Source organism: Columba livia, chromosome 13, assembly GCF_036013475.1.
Source record: "Columba livia isolate bColLiv1 breed racing homer chromosome 13, bColLiv1.pat.W.v2, whole genome shotgun sequence".
Lineage (NCBI taxonomy): Eukaryota > Metazoa > Chordata > Aves > Columbiformes > Columbidae > Columba > Columba livia.
Genome location: NC_088614.1, coordinates 495,949 through 520,114, shown reverse-complemented (window position 1 = coordinate 520,114; position 24,166 = coordinate 495,949). Strand labels below are relative to the sequence as shown.

At 48.4% G+C, this 24,166-nt stretch overlaps 1 protein-coding gene across 1 annotated transcript in view; it reads left to right on the top strand.

Moving 5' to 3' along the window:
- The first annotated feature begins 1,376 nt into the window (after nt 1-1,376).
- Nucleotides 1,377-24,166, top strand: part of NETO2 (neuropilin and tolloid like 2) — a 32,072-nt gene continuing 9,282 nt past the window's right edge. The window contains exons 1-6 of the mRNA XM_065028582.1: nt 1,377-1,689; nt 14,866-14,922; nt 16,013-16,153; nt 17,875-18,123; nt 20,544-20,588; nt 20,675-20,802. Of these exons, the coding sequence (XP_064884654.1) occupies nt 1,656-1,689; nt 14,866-14,922; nt 16,013-16,153; nt 17,875-18,123; nt 20,544-20,588; nt 20,675-20,802 (654 nt within the window). The 5' untranslated portion in view covers nt 1,377-1,655. The remainder of the gene's footprint in view (nt 1,690-14,865; nt 14,923-16,012; nt 16,154-17,874; nt 18,124-20,543; nt 20,589-20,674; nt 20,803-24,166) is intronic.

The following is a 24,166-nucleotide window of genomic DNA, read 5'->3' as shown; positions in this document are numbered from 1 at the left end:
CACAGCGCCAGAACATCAGGCAACCAGAGCTTCGCCTCCCACAACTGCGTGGTGAGCGGCCCTGCTCAAGTAGCCAGAATCGCAAATTGCAATTATGCATCTAATTAACAGTTTCCAAAATCTAGGGGGTCCATGGAGTGGATTCCCAAATGCTTCCGTAAAGTGCCTGAGCTCAGACAACGGAGTTCGGCGGGGGAGCCCGCAGTTCGGGGTGACACTGCTGTGCGCGAACGCGGGGCCCGAGTGAAGCGCCCTCCTGGCCCCCCAAGCGGGGAAACACAGCCCCGGGGGCCGGGCGGGAGAGCTCGGCCCGGCTGAGCTCGGCCCATAAGAGCTCGGCCCGGGGCGGGGGGCTCGGCCCGGCTGAGCTCGGCCCGGGGTGCTCTGTCCGCCCCTGCCCGCCGCGCCAAGCTTTGCAACACGCTCCGCGCACAGACCCAAACATCTTCCGATCTCAGTTATACACGTAGCTGGTCAGCAGGTCAACCTCCCCCGGCCACGCTCCCGGTGCCCGGCCCATCGGCGGCTCCGCCGACAGCTCAGAAGGGTCCGGGAGGATCTGCCGACCGGGGCTCGCCCCACCGAAATCCCTTCCTTCTCCCGAGGGTGAGCCAGCTCCTCTCCCTGCCATCCCTGCCCCCACCTCGGGCCCTTTCCCTAACATCTCCCGTCACAAGCTAACCCGACGTGATGGATAACCGGAGGGATGCGAGCCAGAGCAGGCAGCAGGCTAAGTGCGCCTTTTTATTAACTTCTTGTAAAGTAATAGCTCCATTTTAGCTGTCAGTCTTGTCAGACAACAGCCGCACAATAGCGTGTGATGGGCTCTCCCCGGCGCCGGAGCTGCAGGCAGCTCTGCAGGCAGCAGGCACGGCTGCACCGCCCGGGCGCTCTGCCACGGAAAGCGGGAGCGCGGGAGGAACGGGAGGGGAGGGGAGGGCCGGCTCCCTCCCATCCCACCGGCACCCCACTCAGATCCCGAACAAAGGCGGGCAGCCGGGATCCAGCCACCGTGTCCCGGGAAGGGGCCGCACGGTTCGCTCGCTCCGCCCTGGTCGCCGCGGACACGGGGGCCGCGCTGGCGGCACCGCCGGGCCCTCCGCAGACGGGAAAAGCCCCGCGGCCGGGCGGGGAGCGTGGCCTGGGGCGCGATGCGCGGCGGAGAGCGAGCGGAGTGCCCAGCAGGGCGACGCCGGCTCCCCAGGGGGGCTGCCCGAGGGCCGCTGCCGCCCCTGCCTGGTGCCCGGCCGGGCGGGGGGAGCACGGCGGCCCCGCCGGCTGCGGCGGTGGCTCCTTGCGGGGCTCCGTGGGGGCGGGCACATGCGTACAAGCGGCTCATCCAGGCAAACACCCCTTACATCTTAAACGAGCTTCATTTAGCAGCAGCCGCTTCAGCCGGGCTGGCAGCTGCCGGGCTGTGCCAAGACCGCCTGACGGGAGCCCCTCCCCGCCTCCCCGCCCCTCCGGGGCAGCCGCCCCGCCGGAGCCGCCGCGCCCCACTGCTGATGGGACCGAGCGCGGCGGCGGCTCCGGGCTCGGGCATGGCCGCGGGCGGGCGGGGGCCGGTCCAGCCGTAGCCGCGGGCCACAGCGCCCTCGCGGGGGGGGCACCGCAGCCATGGAGCGCCGGTGATCACCGCGGCCCGCCGGGAGACAATGGCCCTGCACAAACTCTGCTCGGTGCTGGAAGGTAGGAGCCGCGGCGCCCTCCGCGGGAGAAGCTGCCCGCGCCCGCCGGGGGGAGACGCGGTGCTCCCGGCGGCGGCCGCCCCTCCGGCTGCCCCGGCCGCCCCCTGCCCGCCAGCGGAAACTTTGGTACGAGGGCGAGGGGGCTGCGGAGGGGCGGCCGCCCGCTGCTGGGGCTGCTCCTCCGGGCAGCTGCCCCCGCACCGGCCCCGCTCTGCTGGGCGCGGAGGCAGCGGCGCGGGGCTGCGGGGCCGGCGCGGGGCTGCGGGCGCTGCCGGGAACCCGCAGCCACCCCGGGCTGCCCCGGCGGGAGCTCCTGGGCACCTCGGCCGGGGTCACATCCCGCAGACTCGCGGGTCCCGGTGGCAGCGCCCCTGCCCCGGTGCCCCGTGTGCTGCCGAGGCGCACGGGGAGCTTCCTGCGCTCCCGTCTCTTCGCACTAAAAACACTTGGTGCGTTCGGAACTCTGCTAACGATGTGCCGAGCAGAGCCCGGGTTATCATGCTTGTTATCGGGAGCGAGATCTGTTTTCAGCGAGGTTTTCACAAAATCGGTCACCCGGGGCACCAGCTGCTGCCTGGCCGGTGTTCACCTGTGCTGCTCCTCGCTTGAGGCTTTTAAATCTTGTTTCTAACTTCTGCAGGTTCAGAGGTAAACGACTGAGGAAAGCTCCTCGCCCTAGCATTGCTTTGTCTGTGGTATTATTTATACAGCTCGACAGCGGGCAAGGGTTTTCTGTCGGAAAATAAAGCTAGATATGGCAGTTAACCTTGTGCCTGGGGATTATTTCTAGCGTTGTATATCTTCTTCAGCAATAGCAGACTAGAACCATCAGGGATTTTTTATTATTATTATTATTATTAAATGATTCCACTAGGAAATTTTGGAGAGTCTGCTTGCGTTATTGATGACAACGAGGCATCGCTGCAGATGAACCGTTTCTGAAATGCATTGATGTCCTCCCACGGTATGAAAGTTGTGAAGATAACGTAGATTACATAGGCACATCAGGCTCACCCGCGGGAGAAAAGCACGGGGATTTTTTTTCAACTTCCTCTTTAAGTAACATATACCATAAAGGACTATAAACCAACCACAAAATACAAATGGCATTGCTTCTTCTTAATTACTTTCTACATATGCTGATTTAATTACATTTCAGAAAGATGTGATTGCTGCATATTTGACTGTACAGGTTTTCTCCTGAACAGACAGCTGAGCTTTTATTATCACACTAGTGTCCAGGTAAAAAGTGCCTCTACAGGAAGTTTTTTGTATTATTCATAATCTATAAATTGCACAAAGCCATTAGTCAATAAGCTATTAGTATTCTAAATGCATCGCTTGCCATGACTACAGAAACAACCTATCATTACTTAGCATCACGCACTCCCTTTTATCTCTTCTTCACCAGAAGTCTTCATGTAGTCTGATTATTACATCTAATCAGAAGGAAAAAAACATGTTCCTATAAATAGACACACAGATTTAATCCCAAAAGGAAACGGTTGGGAATAACATCCAGAGTGAGCCGCTGTATTTTACAAGTTGCATCTTTAATTCTCTACCTACTGTGGCCCTAGTTGTTCTCCCTCCATACAAACAGCTCTGTGTGCAGAACTGGGGGAGTTCATACATGAAGTACCGTATTGTGGAAAGTCATGTATCTTTTAATAATACTTATTAATAGAAACGGTTTCATCTTTTGTTCTTAGCATGGAATACGTTTCTGTCACACAAAGGCGATATTTTTGGCTGTGTCCCTCGGGGCAGAAGAGAACCCATCGTACTCACATTGAGGCAATTCAGATTTCTTCTGCTACGCTTGCTCAGAACTACTCAGTGTTCCTCCTCAGGTCTCAATAGTAAGGGCTGATTGAAATAAAGATCTCAATACAGTTCTTATTGCCTCTGTCTGTAGCGTTCAGCAGAACTTTTCAAAGCCTCGTGCAGAATCCCATCCTCTTACGTTGACTATTTGCCCCCACCCTGATGTACCGGCCGGCAGCGCCGCGCGCAACTGGGTGCTGCGGCATGGCGATTGTGGGTCTGGCAGGTGGTTGGTCCGGCAGGCTGTAGGTACAGCAGGTTGTAGGTACGGCAGGCTGTTGGTATGGTAGGTTGTTATGGCGGGCGGTAGGTCCGGCAGGTTGTTATGGTAGGTTGGTCTGGTAGGCTGTAGGTCTGGCAGGTTGGTGTGGTAGGTTGGTTCAGCAGGTTGTTGTGGCAGGTTGGTCTGTCGGGCTGTATGTCTGCCAGTCTGTATGTCTGTCAGGTTTGCGGAGCTGCAGCCCAGCCCTTGGTGTGGAACCTCCTGCAGCCCCAGCTGCTGGTTGGTGCTGGACATGAAGCCTCTTCCTCCCGGGTTCTGTTCTCCACGAGATCTGAACACACCAGAATCATTCTGTAGTCGTAGCACAAGCTCGCAAAATGCAACTGCTCTGCAACAATAAGGCATTATAACCCTTTGCTTCCAAAGAGAGCAAAGCAGCTGCTTTCTTGATAAAGCCTTAGTCCTGTTATGCTTTGGAAGTAAATATATCTATCTTGAATTTCCTCATATTTGCTGTTCCCCCAAAATGTGTTCGCTAAGAGCTTGTCCCCGTTCTTCAAATATCTTCCCTCTTTCATCTCCATATCCTATAATTTGGTTAAAAAGCCCAACAAACCCCAAGTTAAATCCTGACTGCTCATTAGGTTTGGACTGTTTCGGTTCCAGTCTAGTACGTAACATTGTGTTGGATTGATTTAAAAAGCTAAAGAGAGTTCTGTGGATTCCGTGCTGATGATCCCACACGCAGGCAGGCCTGGGACAAACCGCGACGTCCCCAGCGCCCGCTGGGCTTCCCAGTCACCTGCGGCTCTGGCGGGCTGCGCAGTGTCGAGTGCTGGGATTGCCGTCCCGCCGCTCTGCCCAGCCCCCTCGTTGGCCTTTGGGCAGGATTCTAAGAGCTGATTTCTCACAAACAAGCCGTGTTAGGAAGCAATGCTTCCTCTGCCACACAAAAGCGAGGCATTGCAGCCTCCCGTTTCCAAAGTCAGAAGGTGTAGCAATGGCCCAAAAAGTTAAAAACAAGCAGAGAAAAAAGATAATCTAAAGATCCGTTAATGATTTCACCATTTGTGCACTGAAACCAGAATCAAAGCGCTGACCGTGAAGGCCACAGTGGCCCTAACAAAGGCAGTGTTAAGGATCTGTCAGAACGTTGTTTTTTACCTAAAGCCAGGACCTGCTTGCAGGCTGTTCTGCGCCGCTCGGCGCTGAGCACCCGCTTGCGCTGCCGAGCAGCTACGCGGAACTCAGTGAACGTAGAACGGGGTTCGCAAAGCTGCTCTGCTGTGAGCAGGGAAAGGATTTGGTGCGATGTATCGTGCCTTGCCATTAATACATGGACAAACTTAACATCCAAAATGCACCGATCCCAGAATGGCGTAATGTCAAAAACATTAACTCCCTGATTTTCCTAAGGCATAGTTCACAATGACCACTAAAATGTTTACAGAACAAGTTGGTTGTAATGACGTTGATATTAATAGAAAAGTTCAGCGTATAAGTCAGGTATAGAGTTGTAGCCAGAATACAGAGTAACGCTGGGTTGAAGCTAAAGGAGCTATTGAATTATATATCCCTATCTAATATGAATGAATTATATATCCCTATCTAATGAGAAAAGATTTTCAGCACCTTCCATAAGGTTCACAGAGGGAGATTTGGCAGAAAAAAATGGGCCCAAAATGAAACTTCATAAGCTATTAATCATTGACGAACCTGTCAGCAATTGACTGGATAATTCATTGCAGGAACGGTGGAGAGAGCTGATAAACATCTGCAATTATGCCAGAAATTGCGGATACTCTTGTCCGCATTGTTTAAATATAAACTGTGTTACACACGTAGTGATGGACATGCTTATCTGGACTGAAGCAAAATCTTAATTACAGAGTCTTGGATACAGTTGGGCTTCTAGCAATGCAAACAAGCTTGCTGCTTTTCTGCCTTTTATACTCCAAATTGGTTTTTAATTAATGAAACACTTGCAGTCTCGGACAACTTAAATGGCTTGTTCCATTTTAATAGCTTGCTACCTCCTGGTATGTGACTGACAACTGCCACCTCAAATGCTGTGAGTTTTTGGGGTGGGGGAGTGTAAATTTTTCAAGAAAAAAGGTGGCAGGTAACTTTCCATGAAAAAATTCCACTTTCCTTTTAGCTTATCTTTGTGCTTCACCCCGTTTTCTGATCTTACGAAGCTGATGTTGTTCTATGCAGCAGGGAAGGACTGGCAATATGGGATTACGTTTCACAAAACATCCTTCTTTAACATACAATAAAACCCATGAACACAGAGAAGTCTTGTTTGAAGGGGCTGAGATTGAGGAGTTTAGGAAAAACATATTCATTTGTGCTCTCTGCACAAATTGTTGTCAGACATGACATCAAACAGCAGAACTTCTAATATAATGCTAATTCCATAATACACTTTCCTGAAAAGATTTTTACTGAAAAAATACGCTACACTGATAACAAAGAACGAGAAGAAGTTTGGGACGATCTGATCTATTTTTAAGTCAAAAGTATCACTATCCAGGTGCTGTAAGAACAAGTAATCTGGGGGAAAGCTGCATTCACCGTGGTTCTGTACAGCAGGATCCGTTCTGTCGGCTCCAGGGAAACCAGCTGAACTTGAAGCCGCTGTATGTATTTCAATAAGGTGTTTGGAACCCCTCGTCAGCACGGTTTGCACACCCAGCTTCTCATCAGCCTCTTGCTGCACACGGCTTGGAGATGAAAAAGACCTTCCATATAAAAAGGAAAGCTTCTCTTTTAAAAATGGAAAGTATCAGGAGTTGGCAGACAGACGTGCCCAGGAAAGGATTATAAGTACCAGGATGTGGAGCAAGTGGTAAAAGGCAGGAGCCCGCGGCTGCTCACGCGTTTGCAGCATCAGAAATGGTGAATGTTCTGCGCAGACCTGGGGGGGACTGTGTCGCAGGTCCATCCGGGCATGAACTGTTCTGCAGACGATTGTGAGCAGAGGGACATGCGAGCGCCGCGTTCTCCTCCTGAACCAGGTAACCCGGTTCCTGTGCAGACACACAGACCGCCCGTTTGTTTCGTTGGCAATGTGAAGGGGAGGAACCCCCCGGAAGCAGCCGGAGTGCGATGGAACGGTTGTGTCTGAGAGCAGAGCCGTGCGGTCGCTGTCCTGCTGGCACACCGAGGGCTAACGAGATTTGGACCTTAGCGAGGCACTCGTGTCACTGCTAATAGCTGCTGGAGCCCCTTGCTGCCATCAGGCTCTTGTGGGAAGGATTACAAATGGTGTGCAGCTCCTGGCGTGCTCTGAGTCGGACTCACAACTCAAATACGCCTTGTCTGCTACACATCGTCACCTCTACCTCATTCTGTGGCCATCCTGTGGTGTATCCCAGCACGAGGACGCCACCGGAGCTGTGAACAGGCTGAGCTTTAGGCAGCCACCCTAACTGCCCTTGGATGCTCGTTTTACCATCTGTAAACGTCCTGTTCAGAGCACAGGAGCTCAGGGAATATATACAGGCTGGGAACTGAAAGAGCACGTGGGATTCAAAAACTGTTGTGTTTTCATCCTCAGCAATAGAGTTGTTTGCCTAAAAAAGCAGTAACAGGCCCAATCCAGTATTCCTTTTGTCAGTTAGCAAATGTCACCAAATGCAGAGAGAGAGAAAAATCTTATTCCCTGGAATTTACAGATTGTGTTTCTGAGCTAAAAATGGCCCAAATCAGAAAGGCAGTTGACTAGCTTGCTGAAGGAAAAGCAGGTGACCGTCCACACAGAATTAGATAAAGTCCAAAGCATCTTGTTTTCCTTACACTGTTTTACCTGGTCTGTCTAAATTGCAGAAGAATTGTCTTCTTTAGAAGACAACTGGTCAATCACTTCGAGTTCATGCAGCATCTAACATCAGGAGACCTTGCACTTGATCAGAACCCTTAAAAGCAGCCAAAACACATATAAGTAGTTTATGTTGTATATATAATCTTGGCCAGGGAATAAGACATGATGTGACATCACAAATGCTGCCACCACATGAATAGTTGACAATAATGTTTAGAGATGTGGGGGGGAAAAGGATGTTAAAAACTGGGATAGTGTGATTAGCAGTTATTGAAAGTAACATTAATTTCAGCACACAGGGCAAATTAGGAGCTAGGTTTAAGAACAGTACACAGAAAAGGATTAATTCCCGTAAGGCAAAACATAGTATGTAATTAAGATCCAGCGGTTGTTAATGTAGGCCGCATCTGCCAGAGTGAAGCAGGAATCGCGGCTGCATCTCCTAACGCGCACGATCTGTGCGTTGCGATCACCGTCGGCTTGGACTGTGCGTGCACAAGGTGCTGCCTAACCCAGGGAGCAGAGCACAGAGATAAGCGGTGAATCCTGCTTTAAGCAGTGCCTGTCAGCTCTGCCCCTGGGATCCCAGCGACGGCTGCACTGCGAGCGTGTAACGCTCTGAATGACTCGGTGTTCATTTAAGACATGAGTGGGATTCTTCCCGTTTCTCAGTGTGACACGGAGCCTGCCCGGCACACACAGATCCCGCTGTCGTCGCTGGGGCAGATCCGGCTGCTGCTGGAGATCCCCAGTGAGGAGAAGAGCAAAGACACCACGGGGAGCTCAGAGCACGGCCGGACCCCAGCAAGCACGAGGAACGCATCTTGCCAGCAAGTACAAGCATGTGTCATCCGAGCAGCCTAAAGCGCTTGTTTCGCTAAGCAACACCCTGGTTTATCAATGTTGGGTTGAGCACCTGCTTACTACGAAACTAACTATGTTATTCTCATTTTTAAAGAGAAAAAGGAGCCCCTCGTTTGTGGATCTCTCTCTACATACTTCAATATGCTTAGAGAATTTTAAGAAATGCCAGCAAAGAAAATCTTGACTTCTGCAAACAACACGTAGTTTATTTCACTGGCCCAGGGGATTCTTTTAGATTATTCCATAGCCTTTTTCAACAATAGAATAAGAATAAGAATTTGCAATGTATGGTTAGTGTCTTCACTCTTAAAAATTTATACAGCTGTCTGCAGGCTGTGTGATCTAAAGTATTTCATGCAAAGAAGTGAAGAAAATGAAAAAGCGATTCTTTTGAAAACAGAGACAGGAGCTTGCTGCTTTCTCTTTACCTCTAGTTAGCGTTCACACCGGTAAAAGCCATCAGAGCTTTCAATGGTAGTATACAATATGCACCACAATTTGTGAAATGAAAGTCTGTAGCAAATGCCAGATCCATGAATAAAAGAAGCCCCTCAGTGTGTCTGCCTCAGTGTACATAGCGTGAAGAAGAAGCTTAATGTAATGAGCAGAAGCAGTAACCTCTGTTATATTTACCAGCTAAATGTCTCTGCATTTATAAGGTCAGCCTCCTATATTTCAGTCTGTCCCAGTAGAATTCTCACCACACTCCTCCATTAGAAACAGAACGATCAAACCCACCCTTCTGTTCCTGGGATATTCGGGCAGTCCTGCACTGTTTGTGCTGTTGCTTGCATTAACAAGCCATGGTCAAGAGACATTTGTAGATACTTCTGTTTCCTGTACCATGATAGAGTGTGGAGCGAAGTCTGGGGTGTATCTTGCATCCACGCTGAAGAATGCTCAGGGCACAGCGATACAGAATAGACTTTAAAAGAGGAAAAAAGGAGGAGCAGGGGAATGCCGTGTCCCATTGCAAGTTCACGTGCATTTGAACTATTTGGGTTTCTGTTGATCAGAAACAAGATCACTCTTCATCCTCGTGATCGTGCTGCGGGTGTGAGCGGTGCAGTGCGGGTGCGAGCAGTGCAGTGCGGGTGCGAGCAGTGCAGTGCGGGTGTGAGCAGTGCGGGTGCGAGCGGTGCAGTGCGGGTGCGAGCGGTGCGGGTGCGAGCGGTGCAGTGCGGGTGCGAGCGGTGCAGTGCGGGTGCAAGCGGTGCAGTGTGGGTGCGAGCAGTGCAGTGCGGGTGCGAGCGGTGCGGTGCGGGTGCGAGCAGTGCAGTGCGGGTGCGAGCAGTGCGGGTGCGAGCAGTGCAGTGCGGGTGCGAGCGGTGCAGTGCGGGTGTGAGCAGTGCGGGTGCGAGCGGTGCAGTGCGGGTGCGAGCGGTGCGGGTGTGAGTGGTGCAGTGCGGGTGCGAGCGGTGCGGTGCGGGTGCGAGCAGTGCGGTGCGGGTGTGAGCGGTGCAGTGTGGGTGCGAGCGGTGCAGTGCGGGTGCGAGCGGTGCAGTGCGGGTGTGAGCGGTGCGGGTGCGAGCGGTGCGGGTGCGAGCGGTGCGGGTGCGAGCAGTGCAGTGCGGGTGCGAGCAGTGCGGGTGCGAGCGGTGCGGGTGCGAGCGGTGCAGTGCGGGTGCGAGCGGTGCAGTGCGGGTGCGAGCAGTGCAGTGCGGGTGTGAGCGGTGCGGGTGCGAGCGGTGCGGGTGCGAGCGGTGCGGGTGCGAGCAGTGCGGTGCGGGTGCGAGCGGTGCAGTGTGGGTGCGAGCAGTGCGGGTGCGAGCGGTGCAGTGCGGGTGCGAGCGGTGCAGTGCGGGTGCGAGCAGTGCAGTGTGGGTGTGAGCAGTGCAGTGCGGGTGCGAGCAGTGCAGTGTGGGTGTGAGCAGTGCAGTGTGGGTGCGCGTGGTGCGGGTGCGAGTGGTGCAGTGCGGGTGCGAGCGGTGCAGTGCGGGTGTGAGCAGTGCAGTGTGGGTGCGAGCAGTGCGGGTGCGAGCAGTGCAGTGCGGGTGCAAGCAGTGCAGTGCGGGTGTGAGCGGTGCAGTGCGGGTGTGAGTGGTGCAGTGCGGGTGTGAGCGGTGCAGTGCGGGTGCGAGCAGTGCAGTGCGGGTGTGAGCGGTGCAGTGCGGGTGTGAGCGAGCAGTGCAGTGCGGGTTCGAGCAGTGCAGTGCGGGTGCGAGCGAGCAGTGCAGTGCGGGTGCGAGCGGTGCAGTGCGGGTGCGAGCAGTGCAGTGCGGGTGCGAGCGGTGCAGTGCGGGTGCGAGCAGTGCGGGTGTGAGCAGTGCAGTGCGGGTGTGAGCAGTGCGGGTGTGAGCAGTGCAGTGCGGGTGCGAGCGGTGCAGTGCGGGTGCGAGCAGTGCGGGTGTGAGCAGTGCAGTGCGGGTGTGAGCAGTGCGGGTGTGAGCAGTGCAGTGCGGGTGCGAGCGGTGCAGTGCGGGTGTGAGCAGTGCAGTGCAGGTGTGAGCAGTGCAGTGCGGGTGCGCGCAGGACGCGGCTCAGCGCAGCTCCCCGGCTCCGTCCACAGCGTCCCCCTCTCCTCCACACACTGTCCCTCTTTCTTACTGACTTGCAGCCTCCAAATTAGCCTTTGAGATGCAAAAGTATTTTCCCAGGAAGTGGTATGGATTTAGGACACCTGGTGATTGCTTTGTTGTTTTTAAAATACACACAAAAATGGGTTAATGGAGGCAGTCTAAAAATACCTCCTTTCTTTTCCTTTCATCCTGAACATTGATAGGCCTTGTTTACAGCCAAAAAAACTCCTGTTTGCTGTCTCACATTATACTGTGTCATGTAAATGCATCCAGTTTAAGGCAATACTACCTCTTGGAAGAAGAGATGCGAATGCTCTCGGTGTTTTGCCAGCGGTGTCACGGGGTGAGGGCCTTAGAGCATTAGAGACACCTCTTACCGTGCTGTCACCCGGGATAAAAGCAATGGCAAAGGAGGGCCCTTCAATGTGTGCCAGCTGGGCTGCTTGGAGTACATCTGAAGGGTTGTTGAGAGCATGGAAGGAGAGACATTGCCGAGGAAAGGCGAGAGGTGGAAGGGGTTAAAAATGATGAGGATGAAGAAGGCAGGGAACAAAGAGAGGGTGGCACATACTCACTGTGTCCGCTCATCCGTGTAACATGGCAAGAGGAAGACAGTAAGACAAATATTCAGCCCATTTATCTGCTGTAGTTGCCTGCACATGGTGTTGTTCTGCACTGTTCTTGTGCGCCGACACGCGCGGCTCTGCGCCGTTCACACCTTGTGCACCGACACACGCGGCTCTGCGCCGTTCACACCTTGTGCACCGACACACGCGGCTCTGCGCCGTTCACACCTTGTGCACCGACACGCGCGGCTCTGCGCCGTTCACACCTTGTGCACCGACACGCGCGGCTCTGCGCCGTTCACGCCTTGTGCACCGACACGCGCGGCTCTGCGCCGTTCACGCCTTGTGCACCGACACGCGCGGCTCTGCGCCGTTCACGCCTTGTGCACCGACACGCGCGGCTCTGCGCCGTTCACGCCTTGTGCACCGACACGCGCGGCTCTGCGCCGTTCACGCCTTGTGCACCGACACGCGCGGCTCTGCGCCGTTCACGCCTTGTGCACCGACACACGCGGCTCTGCGCCGTTCATAGAGCTGGTTGGGTTTGCTGGAGTCCTCTGAGGAGGCATCTTTCTGCATCCACATCATTCCAGGAGGGAATTTCTGGTTAGTGTCACCAAATATCTATTCTCATGTTGTCTCTTATCTGTACAGGAGACCACAAACGCTGAAATCAACTTAGATGCTTACTGATATTTTCAAGGTGAAAAAGGTAAAGAAAGGTATACTGTAGCAATGTGAACCATAGCAGATATAGCTGTACCAGCCGAAACAAACCCCCACATTGCCCACTCTTACCTGACAGTGACTGCCTGCATTCATCTTGTTAGCCATGCAAGTATTTATCTTATTCATATTTGTGTTTGTTTGTTTTAAGAAAAATAACAAAGCCGATACCACATTCTAAGAAGCAGCACAAGAAGTTATAAAGAGATTTCCATGTCCTTGCAAAATAGAGGGTGGGCATAGCGCATCTTCAAGAAGGGTTAATTCAATAGAAGAACTTGCTGACGCGTGATTTATGTAGGACTGTGCAATCTGCGGTTACTGTAACGACAAAAGCCAACTTTGAAGTGTTGTTCCAAAAATGGTGGGGGAAAAAGAAGAAAATACATAGACAGCTTTATAAGCACTGCTAAGATTGTCTGCTAGGGACAAGCGATCTCAGCAGTACCAATGCATTGTAAGTTCATGCACTTAAACTCACATCTTGGAGTGCTCGCTTTAAACACAGAAGCCAAAAAATAAACTGCAAATAATTTTGAAATAGTGGCATCTATATAAGAAATACTAAAAACTAAAAAATATCTGTAAACTAATGCCAGTTATATGCTGATAAAGATGAGATCTTTATTTATTTTTATTTGCTTTTAAAACTAGTGAATATGTGTAACTTGGAGACCGGTAATGGGTACTAGGTCTTTCTTCTGCAGCCTGAGTGTTCAGTCTGGGGTGAGTCAGCAATGATTAACAGCTGATACTTTGTACAGAGATAATGACAGGAAGTATATTTTCAGTATATTAATATTGATGAAAATACAAAATCATTGCAAAGATGGAAGCTGCTAAACTATCCAGGTCTTAACCTACTATCTCATAATCCATCCCTAAAAATCAAGTAAGTTTCTAGGAACTAACACTTGTTTGCAAGGCCCATCTGGTGTTTCAGAACACCCACAGTTGTGAACTCCACTTACAAGTGAAAAAGCGGTCGTTGGTAAGGAAAGTCTCATCATGATATACAATCTGTTTTAATACGGGTAGAGAGAAAAAGGGGCAGCAGAAACATGCATGATAAACCACAGATGCTAGATGGACACTTTGAGGGGCAAACATTGATTCCTTCTGTTCTTCCCCAAGATACAATAATCCATCAGCGCCAGCGCTGCAGCAGCACCTCGATGGGCTGGTTGGGGTGCCGGGCAGCGCGCGTTCCCTCCGGAGGCTCCGAGGGGCTGGAGAGTGACAGGGACAGTCCCAGGGACAGAAAACGCTGATTCAGCTCCAGCCACTAAACTGCCTGAGCAACGAGAGGGAAAAATAAACCGGACTTCTTGAATGTGACAAAACTCCTGCAGGATTTCCTTCCTTTTTTTCCCTGCAGTGGTGAGGCCGTGCCTGTCTGACTCAGCATTAACAAGAGATTGAGAACCAAAGGTCCAGCTAACCTGGTACCTTCTTTCACAGAGACAGAAAAGTAGAGGTCTCAGAAAGACTATAAAAGTAGAGCAAATTAAATTTGCCCCAAGTATTACCCCAAACTTCCAACAGCTTCTGGCTTAAGGGCTTTCTGAACCAGAATTTTTCTACTTTAGGGATGCATTGTAAAGCATGTGCATTTAAAAAACAAAACAAACAAGAACTTAATTTCCTTTGGACATGGCACCTGTTGGCTTTGTCTGATACCCCCTGGTTCTCGTATTTGAACAGAAAACAAGTGGTCGCTCTCTATTCACCATCTCAATGACAGGCATGATTCTACATCTTGTATCCTGTGTCCGTCGTCTGTCCAGGGCCGAGTCCTCGCCTGCTCATCAAGTTCTCTAAGATACGTATCCAGAATTGCAGAGATACTTGAGTCAGAAGCAAATGAAAGATGTGAAGAGTGGCGCAATGACACGCTCCATCTCATTCTCTTTTCCCTTCTGTCCTGGTGACATCTGACGACTTGAGGAGACAGCGCATTTTAGGAAAATCCGGACATTAAGCCTGCTTTAAGCTGTTGATGAATAGCAGAATCCAGAACCTTTAATATGTGCTGTTCAGGCTGACGCTGCTTGGGTGCAATCAAAGTGGAAATGGAAGGGAAAGGCCAACAGCAAAACAATCTAGAGGGTTTGAAGGAAGGAAGAACAACGAGGGTTGGGGACGAGTGTAACAAAATCTTTACCAGGTCCAATATTGAGTCAATTGAAATCCAGTTGTTTCTTGGATGCCGGAGAAGTCTCTTGTACGTGTTACACGTATGGACTGAGGGTAAATCTGGTTCAATATAGCAGTGGAGCCTCTTGTTTCAGGGTGTAGAACTTACACAAAGATAGATACCATTTACTTTTATAAAATGCTTGCAAATGAATAGGCACTCCAGAAGATATTCTTCAGGTCTCCTCAGACAACAAATTGCTATTCTCACAGGTGCTCTGCTGAGGAACCTGGAAGAACTGACAGTGCGCTCGGGCTGCACAGCTTTCCTCATGTTGAAATGTTAAGAAAACACATATTAATTTATATTTTTGCATGCTCTGAGTTGCTCTGGTTGGTGATTCTAGGATTTGCATGAATAGAGACTGCAGAAAACGGTCTGTAATGGTGATGAATTACTGATGTTCTTCCTGTCCACTTCTCTCCTCAGTGCTGCTGGTAACGATCCTTGTGGTGGAAGGGATTGCTGTTGCACAGAAGACACAAGGTACAAATTTGCTTTGATGATTTTCTTTAAAAAATCTAAGAGTTTTATAATTTTTAATTAAGGAAAACAAGTGAAAGGAAGTATTTGCGTTCAGGTGTTAATAGCTCTTGAACTACCAATATGAATTCCAGTATTTTCCATTTTCTTCATATTTACTGCATGTTTTTACTGGACAAAGCCATCTAGTCCCAAAGAACATGGATGTTCACTTACCCAGTTAAGATTCTGTGGTTTCAGACCTTAGAAGTGGGGAAAAAAACACCACAGAAATTCATCTTTCCTGTATCTGACAACAAGCTTTCCAAAGAGTCCACCCACAGCCACTTCTGAAGCCTGCGGGGTGGGAAGGCAGCAGTTTCACGAACCTTATTCTCTCATGTGTGGGATTAACCCACCCGCAGGAGAGAAGAATTCCTTGAAGTGACACCTACCGAATCTGCCTGGGCAGTTTCAGCCGTGAATCCAGGAGCTGCCGCGTGGCAGGTGCTGTAACGCACTGGGGCAGCTCAGCGGACCCAGCGCCGGCGGAACCGGCACGGCTTCCGCGCCACGGGCTGAGGAGAATGACTGCAGCAGTATGAGTAACGTTATGAGTAACGTTAGCTACCGTTGTGTATTTAATATATTTACATCTTGTAGTTCAGTCTGTTGTAAGCATTCAGTATTCCAACAAATTATGTAAATAGATACTCAATCTGTGAGCCGTGTCCTGCAGTATACTGTAGAATTAGGCCAAAAATAGTAAAAGCTAACAAATATTTTGGATTGTACTTGCGTAGGAATGGAGCAGCCATAAGCCATAAGATAATGCTGCTGTATTGGCATCCGCTGTGACTGTTTGACCCCCCCTCTTCCCTTCCCAAGGATTAGTGGATATTCAGAAATGGTGATCTCTTCAGGATATACCGCATCACTAAATGAAACATGAGAGTTTCCTAGCTAGATACTAAGTGACATATAAGAGGGTTTTCAACCAAAATCATTTTCATCTTTGACAGCATAGGCGTTATGTCAGGGTTTTACTTTTGCAAAATGAAATGTGCATGCTTGCAGGAGAAATTAATTGCATCGCTTTGTTTTTTGACTTAAGGCGGGCAAAATATTGGAGTGAACCGCATTCCTCCCACGCAGTGCGACAACTGGGTGCGGACAAGCAATGGAGGGCATTTTGCTTCCCCAAACTACCCCAACATGTACCCACCAAATCAAGAGTGCATCTATATCTTAGAAGGTACGTGCTGCATTTCTGGTTTGTCATATTGTAATCTTACCATCAAATGGACCATCTTGAACTGTTGAAGCAGTGTTGTTCGACTCTGCTGTCAAGTATTGTATAGCCATCTGGTGATACAGTCAGTTCTACAGCCCTTTGGGTGAACATGGAGCTAAATCTGCTGTCCGAAGTAATAATAACAAATTAATAGCAAACACAAACATTGGAGAATTAGCTATATGGAATAAGACATACCCTCACAGCCAGAAAAAGCAGCATCTGATCTACTGTAATCTCTGAAGATAAAAATTGTAGCTTAATATCACTTCCAATATTGCTGATAATAAAGTGCAGAAGCTGGTTGAAGACTATATTCTTTCTGTCTCACAAGCAGAAGATCGTTATGCTGTCCTTTATTAATAAAAAAGACACATCTGACTGCCACAGCACTGTACTATTCTAAAAATATGGAGATCTGTTAGCACTGCGCAGGGCGCTACTGAAATTATGCGATGAGGACAAAGCAATTTCATTAACTAGAACAAAACCCCATTCCAAGGAGAACAGCTGGATAAAAACTGCAAGACTTGTGACACACTAAATATTTCTCCCTCTTTTTAGAACGCACCCAAAACCCACTGAAGTCAGCTAAAAATATTAGTCAGCTTAATAATCAGATTAGTATCAATTCATTGAAATATTTCAAGTCGTGTGTTTCAGGGTTTTGTTTGTCCCGGTTCAGGGACACCCTCACTTTGCTGGTGTGCACATCTGGAGCGCTGCGGGACACGGGGAACCCAGCGCCGCCCTCACCCTCCTGCACAGAAACGCCGTGGGGACCCGAGGGAAACAACAACCCGCCGCAGTTTCTAGCCAGGGTCCTTCCCGCAGCCACTGCCCGTATGTGCAAACAGCTACGCGTTTTTCACTCCTGTGATGTCTGAACAGCGTTAGAGACACATAAATAAATCCCTTTGGCATTCAGAAGGATCAGACAGCGTGTGAGTCTTTAATGCTGTCGTTCCAGATACCGGTTAGTATCTGCAAGTTCATGTAGCTCAAGAGGTGGCAAGAACAAGAAATGCTAAAGCTGGTCATAAAATAGGGCTCCACAGTGCAGAGGTCAAAGTCCCGTCCTAAAGCTGCCGTAGCTGCAGCTCATCGGGATTCAGGGGCTACCGGCTCACACTTAAAACAGCTGCAGTCACCTGCATGTTAATAGTGCATATGGAACATTGGCACCTCTCTGAATATCGTAATAAAAGGTGTCTCCTGCCAAAGGATCAGCAAATTTGGGCTTAACGTTTAGGAAATATACCCGCGAGTATCTTTTCTATTCTGCATCCCTCAATGTTTTGTCCTTTTTTACGTACTTTGCTTTCACAGAACACTGGTTTTAATTTATATCTTAATACTAAAACTTGCTTGAATACCTTTGCATATATGTTAATATCTGTTCCATGCGCAGCGTTAAATATATGTCGCTTCTGAGTGTTCAACAATAAAGATCAGCAAGCAAAATCCATAGAATTCCATGAAAAAGTATCTTCTACAGAAGCATTTTTAAAACGTCTGTGACAGTGTGTCTGAGTTTTTGTAGGAGACTGCCAGAGGGAATCTCAGAAGTTTCCAATCCCTTGTTTATTTGCTGTTTTGGAGGCCTAGCTCATTATTTCATGTCTTCATGTGGTTTTTATATAGATCTTCATGTAACCTTCTGTTCGATTTTTTACGTCTAGCTGCTCCACGACAAAGAATTGAGCTGACCTTTGATGAACCTTATTACATAGAACCCTCATTTGAATGTCGGTTTGATCATCTGGAGGTTCGAGATGGGCCTTTTGGTTTCTCCCCCCTCATTAATCGCTACTGTGGTCTGAAAAGTCCTGCACTAATTAGATCAACAGGGAGATTTATGTGGATCAAGTTTACTTCTGATGAGGAGCTGGAAGGAAAGGGATTTCAAGCAAAGTACTCGTTTATACCAGGTAAAGATGCCTTAAATTCTGACCCGGGTGATGAGCGTCTGTGGGTGTCGATGCCAGCGGTCCAGGGCCGCATGTCACCAGGCGTGCTCCTGCAGGCAAAGTGACATTGCGATAGTCACAGCCTTGGTCCTGCTCATCTTACAGCACCCTGGGCTAAAACCACTTAGGAAAATTGCCTGAAGGGAATTACAGGTCTGTAGTTTGCTAGCGAAGGAGTCCATTGGTATTGTCCATGCCGAAGGCTTTAGCAACTTCCCTCTTTGTTACTCCTAACTTACACCAGTCTCACCAGCGGCAGTGATGGAAGGCACATTTATGTGGACAAATAGCTGGCATTTCCAACAGCCTGTCTTCTAGGAATATGAGACACCATGGCAAAAACATCTGAAGCAAATCTACACTAGCACTTCAGCCAGATGCAAGCCATTTAAAATCTCCCTTTGGAAAAGCCAAAGGAAATAGCTGTACAGGCCGAGTGTCCACTCTCAGTATAAGGAGACTGAGCAGCGCTGTTCTGTGCTCAGCGCACCGTGTGGGTGCCGGGGGACAAGGAAGGGGAGAAGACGCTGACAGCGCCTTTAGCCAAACAGAAAGTGCATCTCCTCCGTGGGGCCACATAGAGCTGGCAGGGCATGCTTTTCACAAGGAAACGTGACCTGATGCCCTGGAGCAGTGCCTGGCTGCTGGACTTCGAAAATACTATACGTGTAGTTATCTGCATTTTATTGTCCTTATACAATTGTATATTGGCCAATATACAATTGTATAAGGACAATAAAATGCAGATTGTATATTGGCCAATATACAATTGTCAGCTCTACTACTACTATAAATATATACATGGGCATAACTTTTTAATGTCATCTTTACCCCTACAGCACATGAAAACACTAAACATGGTTATATGTATTACTGCTTGTAGAACTGGATACCTTTCTAGGAGTTGAGACTTGGGAACTCTTCAGATTAACATGGTGACCAGTCCAGTGGGAAGAATGTGCTGGAATGTTTTCACCGGGACAGTACTTAGGCATTTTGCTAAGTCCATTTCCAAAGCCGTTTCATGAATGTCACTTTCAAAACTAACTTAGCCTAGTTCCTGGCTGGAGCTTTAAATATACATTTAAAATGTATATTATTTTCACAATAGATTGCAGCAACTAAAGGACCAATATTTTTTTCATCTACAGCTTCATGGAGCATGGTAAAATATTTTAGGATTGTGAAAATGGAAGGACACACACACGTACACTCTCACTTCATTGAAATAATCGCTTCACAAGGCTGAAAATCTGCTGCTGAATTTTGCACATAGTGGTCACAGATTTCAGTATAGGTAACTAAACCGGAGGAGGGCAAAGAGGGCGTTTGCTGAGCTGTACTGCATCTCGGGACTGGGGCGTTGTAGAGGAAGTGATAAAATCCATGCACAGAAAAACATTTAGGAGGGCACAGAAATGGCCAAATTCTGGATCTTCCTTTGGAAAACACTTTTGTACAAAACAGGCACACACTTTGCATGAACTAGTGTGTGCTTTGCATGGACTGACATTTCACACGCTGTGACTTGAGGGGTTCCTAGGGTGGTTTTCTGTGCCACGGCTGTGAGTGGGTGCGTGGGGTGAGTGTGGGTGCTGGAGACACTGACCTGCCAGCCCGCAGAGCCCCGTCACAGACCCAGCTGCAGCCAAACCCTCCTCCCAGCAAAGCCAAGTACCACCAGTTCATCATTGTGGAGTATATTCTCACTTCACTAGTAGCATGCATTCAGGGCACTACTACAGTGTGTACTACAGATCCATGCGCTACCTACGCGGCACGTTTAGAAGAGAGCAGACGGGAGCAATCAAGGTGAAATTCTGTCTTCAGAAACCATGTCTTGTGCTGCCTGTCCTCAGAGAAGAGGCACTGCTACCCGAGGAAAAGTAATATTGAACTGTCCTTCTTTCTGTTCTTTATTAATAGCAATTAGTGATTTCAAAGTGTTGGTCTGTTCTACTAAACCACTGCAGTTCAGATTGTTCAGAACTAGACAGACAGGAATCTGATACAAGTGATGTGCACAGAAAGATCCCCCGTGCTCTGGGGAGCTCCAGGGGTTTCAGGGAAGCTTTAAATTCAGGCAGCCTTAAATTCAGAAGGTAACGTAGGGACAAAAAACTGAATAGTCATTTTTGGTGTTATGCTGGAAATCTGAGCAGTCAGGGTAGAATTACCTTATTGTGATAAGGTCAATCATTGTGGAATGATGTTATCAGTTAAAAAAAGTCTCGGCATCTTCCAATCAATTCAGTAAACTTTCTGGCAATTTTTATTGTGACATAATGAAAAAAAGGACATAATCTTCAGATTACACTAAACCTTGAAGTGCTTTTCAAGCGTTGATCGCCTTTGTGATTCATTACTTCTTTCTATTACAGATCCCGACTTCACTTACCTAGGAGGTATTTTAAATCCCATCCCAGGTCTAGTATTACAGTAACAATTTCTTTATACATGAAATTTTAAATGAATATATTGCATTTGACAGCAAGGTGTATGTTCTCCCTAGACTGCCAATTTGAGCTCTCAGGAGCTGATGGAATAGTACGGTCCAGTCAAGTAGAACAAGAAGAAAAAACAAAACCGGGGCAAGCAGTTGACTGCATATGGACAATTAAGGCTACTCCAAATGCTAAGGTGGGTTTCATTCACATCACTCAGCATATAATGGGTTTCCAAGTCATTAGAAGCAGGTAATAGTCACTAGCTGTGATTTGCATAATATCTCACTTCAGCTGAAATGAATTATGTATCAGTGGCTTAGGAAATCCAGATAGGGGATTGTTTCCAAAATTGAAGTTACACAGCAAGTCCACGGTGCCGTCTTCCTATTATTTGAAACTTAAAATATAAAATAATGGTGAACGCTGGTTAAAGAACAATTTTCAGGGACGTTCGACTTGAACTCAGGTTTTATTGGGAGACTGCAGGCAAAACCATGGGCTAGCAGCTTCCATGAATTCCAGAAAATCTCGCTGCCGGGGCTTCACATTTTTGCCTCCAGTGGTTCTATTGGAGAATTGGGCTCTGTCCAAAGTCAAAGAGACACGTACCTGCTCCTCCCCGGACTGATTCACAATCCAGCACCTTAAAGCACAGTTTCAGCAACAGTTGGAGCTAAAATAAACAACTTTACCTGGAAACAGCTGAGGAATTATCACTCTTTCTCTTCTGCCTTAGCTATAGGATCACACCTTCTTAAAGCGCCACAGTAAAATTTGCTAGAGCTTTTCTGCCCAAGCCCCAAAGCGCCATAGTAGCTGCTTGAGCCTAAACCCAGCGTTTGTTACATGAGAGTTATGCTTGTTCCCACAGAGAGCCTGCTTATGAAAACAGCACTGTCTTGGGCTCATTAAAACAGCTTGAGCTTGATTTTGCGGCCAGGGACAAAATCCTCTTCATAATTCCAACATACAGTAGCTATACCCTCTTAAAAATAAAAATAAAAGAAAGAAACTGAAAAAAACCCACCTAACAGACAGCTTTATGTTTCAGAATCATATACTCGTTTAATACTCCATTAATGGTTTTGAGCCTTTGAGGAAGTGACTCCACTCTCTAGAGCCCTATACTAGTCTAAGTAATAACAGCAGTTCTTGTGGAAACACTAATAAACCCATTTTCTCTCTACATTGCCACTCGAGTGCACCAGGACTGAAGCATTTTAATTAATTATGGCATGTTGCCATAGGGCAGAGTTATAGGTGGGTCAGACCTGAGGTCGTCATCCTAAACTATTGAGTTGAAACATTGCAGAAAAGTAATTCCACGTGTTCTGACTGGTTTCTCGAGTTTGGGTTCTGGCAGAATTATGATGATAAAACCCATTAGGTCTGATATGGTGCAGTCTCTTGAGAAAAATAAGCATAGACATTTTTAATTTCCTCAGTTTGGTTTTGGAATAAAAATAAATTTTAAAAACTGACACAACTGCAGCAATGAAAGGATTTTAAAAGTCTGCGTAACAGATATTTAATTACCTCCAGCTTTCAGAAAATTACTAGAATAATCAATATCATCTAAGAGTGAGGACCTTTTATCTTTACTTGCCTAATGCACTAACCAGAAGGAGCTTTTGTAGAGCTGAGCTCTTTTAATGGAATTATTCCTTTGTTTTCATACCCTGAATAGCTTTACTGAAAGTGTGCTAATTTATTTTTAGCTTCCATTGTGATTTCACAGCAGATATATAAAGTCATTCATTAAATGCAAACACCATCTCTCAGCCCAAATACTGGCACTTGGAGCTCACACCTATGTTTGGAGATGAGACATCAAGGGAAGACAGGTCCAGCATAGCTGAGGATTTCCAGCAGTAGAATAAATGCAACAAAGACAGTAGAAAAAACATGTGTGTGTGTAGATATATATATATATGTGTGTATATATATATATATACTGAAAATCACAAACCAGTGAGATGCAGTGTAAGATAATATGGCCGAGGCTGCACCGGCAGATCACTGGCAGGGAAGAGCCATGGGGTCCTGGGCTCCTTTCCTGACCTTTCCATAGAGCCTGGGCAGTGGATAGGGGGGACCGTTTTATTCACCCCACACAAAGGTGGTTGGTTTTGTTATAGTGAGTTCTTCAAAATTCCATTTTAAAAGGCTTTGGCACTAGCTGAGATTAAAAGCGAGATACGGCAAAAGGACAGAAAAATAGCTAATGCAGCGGCAGTAAGTGTGGGACATGCACCCTGCCTTCCCTGCTTCACAAACTGAATGAGGGCTGGAGGTTCTTGTCCTTAGGCAGGTGTATGAAAACCCTCAGTTCCAGCAGGACAGGGAACTGCTGGAGAGAGTCCAGCGCAGCCACCAAGATGCTGAAGGGAGTGGAGCATCTCCCGTGTGAGGAAAGGCTGAGGGAGCTGGGGCTCTGGAGCTGGACAAGAGGAGACTGAGGGGGGACTCATTCCTGGGGATCAATATGGAAAGGGGGAGTGTCAGGAGGATGGAGCCAGGCTCTTCTGGTGACAACCAGTGACAGGACAAGGGGCAATGGGTGCAAACTGGAACACAGGAGGTTCCACTGGAAGAGGACAAGCAACTTGTTGGGGGTGAGGGTGGCAGAGCCTGGCCCAGGCTGCCCAGGGGGGTTGTGGAGTCTCCTTCTGTGCAGACATTCCAACCCGCCTGGACACCTTCCTGTGTAACCTCATCTGGGTGTTCCTGCTCCATGGGGGGATTGCACTGCATGAGCTTTCCAGGGCCCTTCAACCCCTGACACTCTGGGATTCGGTGACAAGGGCTTTGCACCGCAGGGCCGGCCAGAGGGGACTGGGGGCTGTATCCAGACGCACAGGCCAGAGCTGGTGTATCTGAGGGATCTTGGAGCTCCGCGTGGGCAGAGGAGCAGCACAGCCCGTCCCGCCGAGCAGGGGCCTCGGCCTCCATGGGGACAGATCTCTCCTCTCTCGAAATCCTGGCTATCTGAGGAATATGTAAAGTTTAAGGATGGATTTTGCAGCATGCTTCAATGACTTAGTTACATACTTCGTCAACTTTCACTAGGATTTTAAGCATTCCAATAGAACTTTCAAGAGATTAAAAAGCCCTATGATGTTTTCATGTAACTGAATTACAATCTTGCACGAATTTCCTGCTCCAGTAAAATAATTTGCTTACTCTTCCAGTGCCGTCTTCCTCTTCTAATTTCCTTGCTGCATATGTTCTGCCACATACACTGCCTTCTCTTGGACTAGATTTCTGCTTTTGGAGAGATTAAGATGGGCTTAAATTCCTTAACTCTTCCCAGATAGCCAGCTACATGTCTCCTGCTTCCATTTTTATTTGCATGACTCCTGACTTCATTGTTTGTGTCTCCTGTGACTCTGCTCTGATGCAGTAATTAGCTTTCGTTCTGAAGAAACGAATTTTAATTTCCTTATTTTACTTCAGAGCTTTTCTGACTAGACTCCTTCCCTTATATTTTGACATTGTTTTTATGAATTAAAATGGGAACAGACAAAATAGTCTTACAATTCTTAGAGCACACTTCT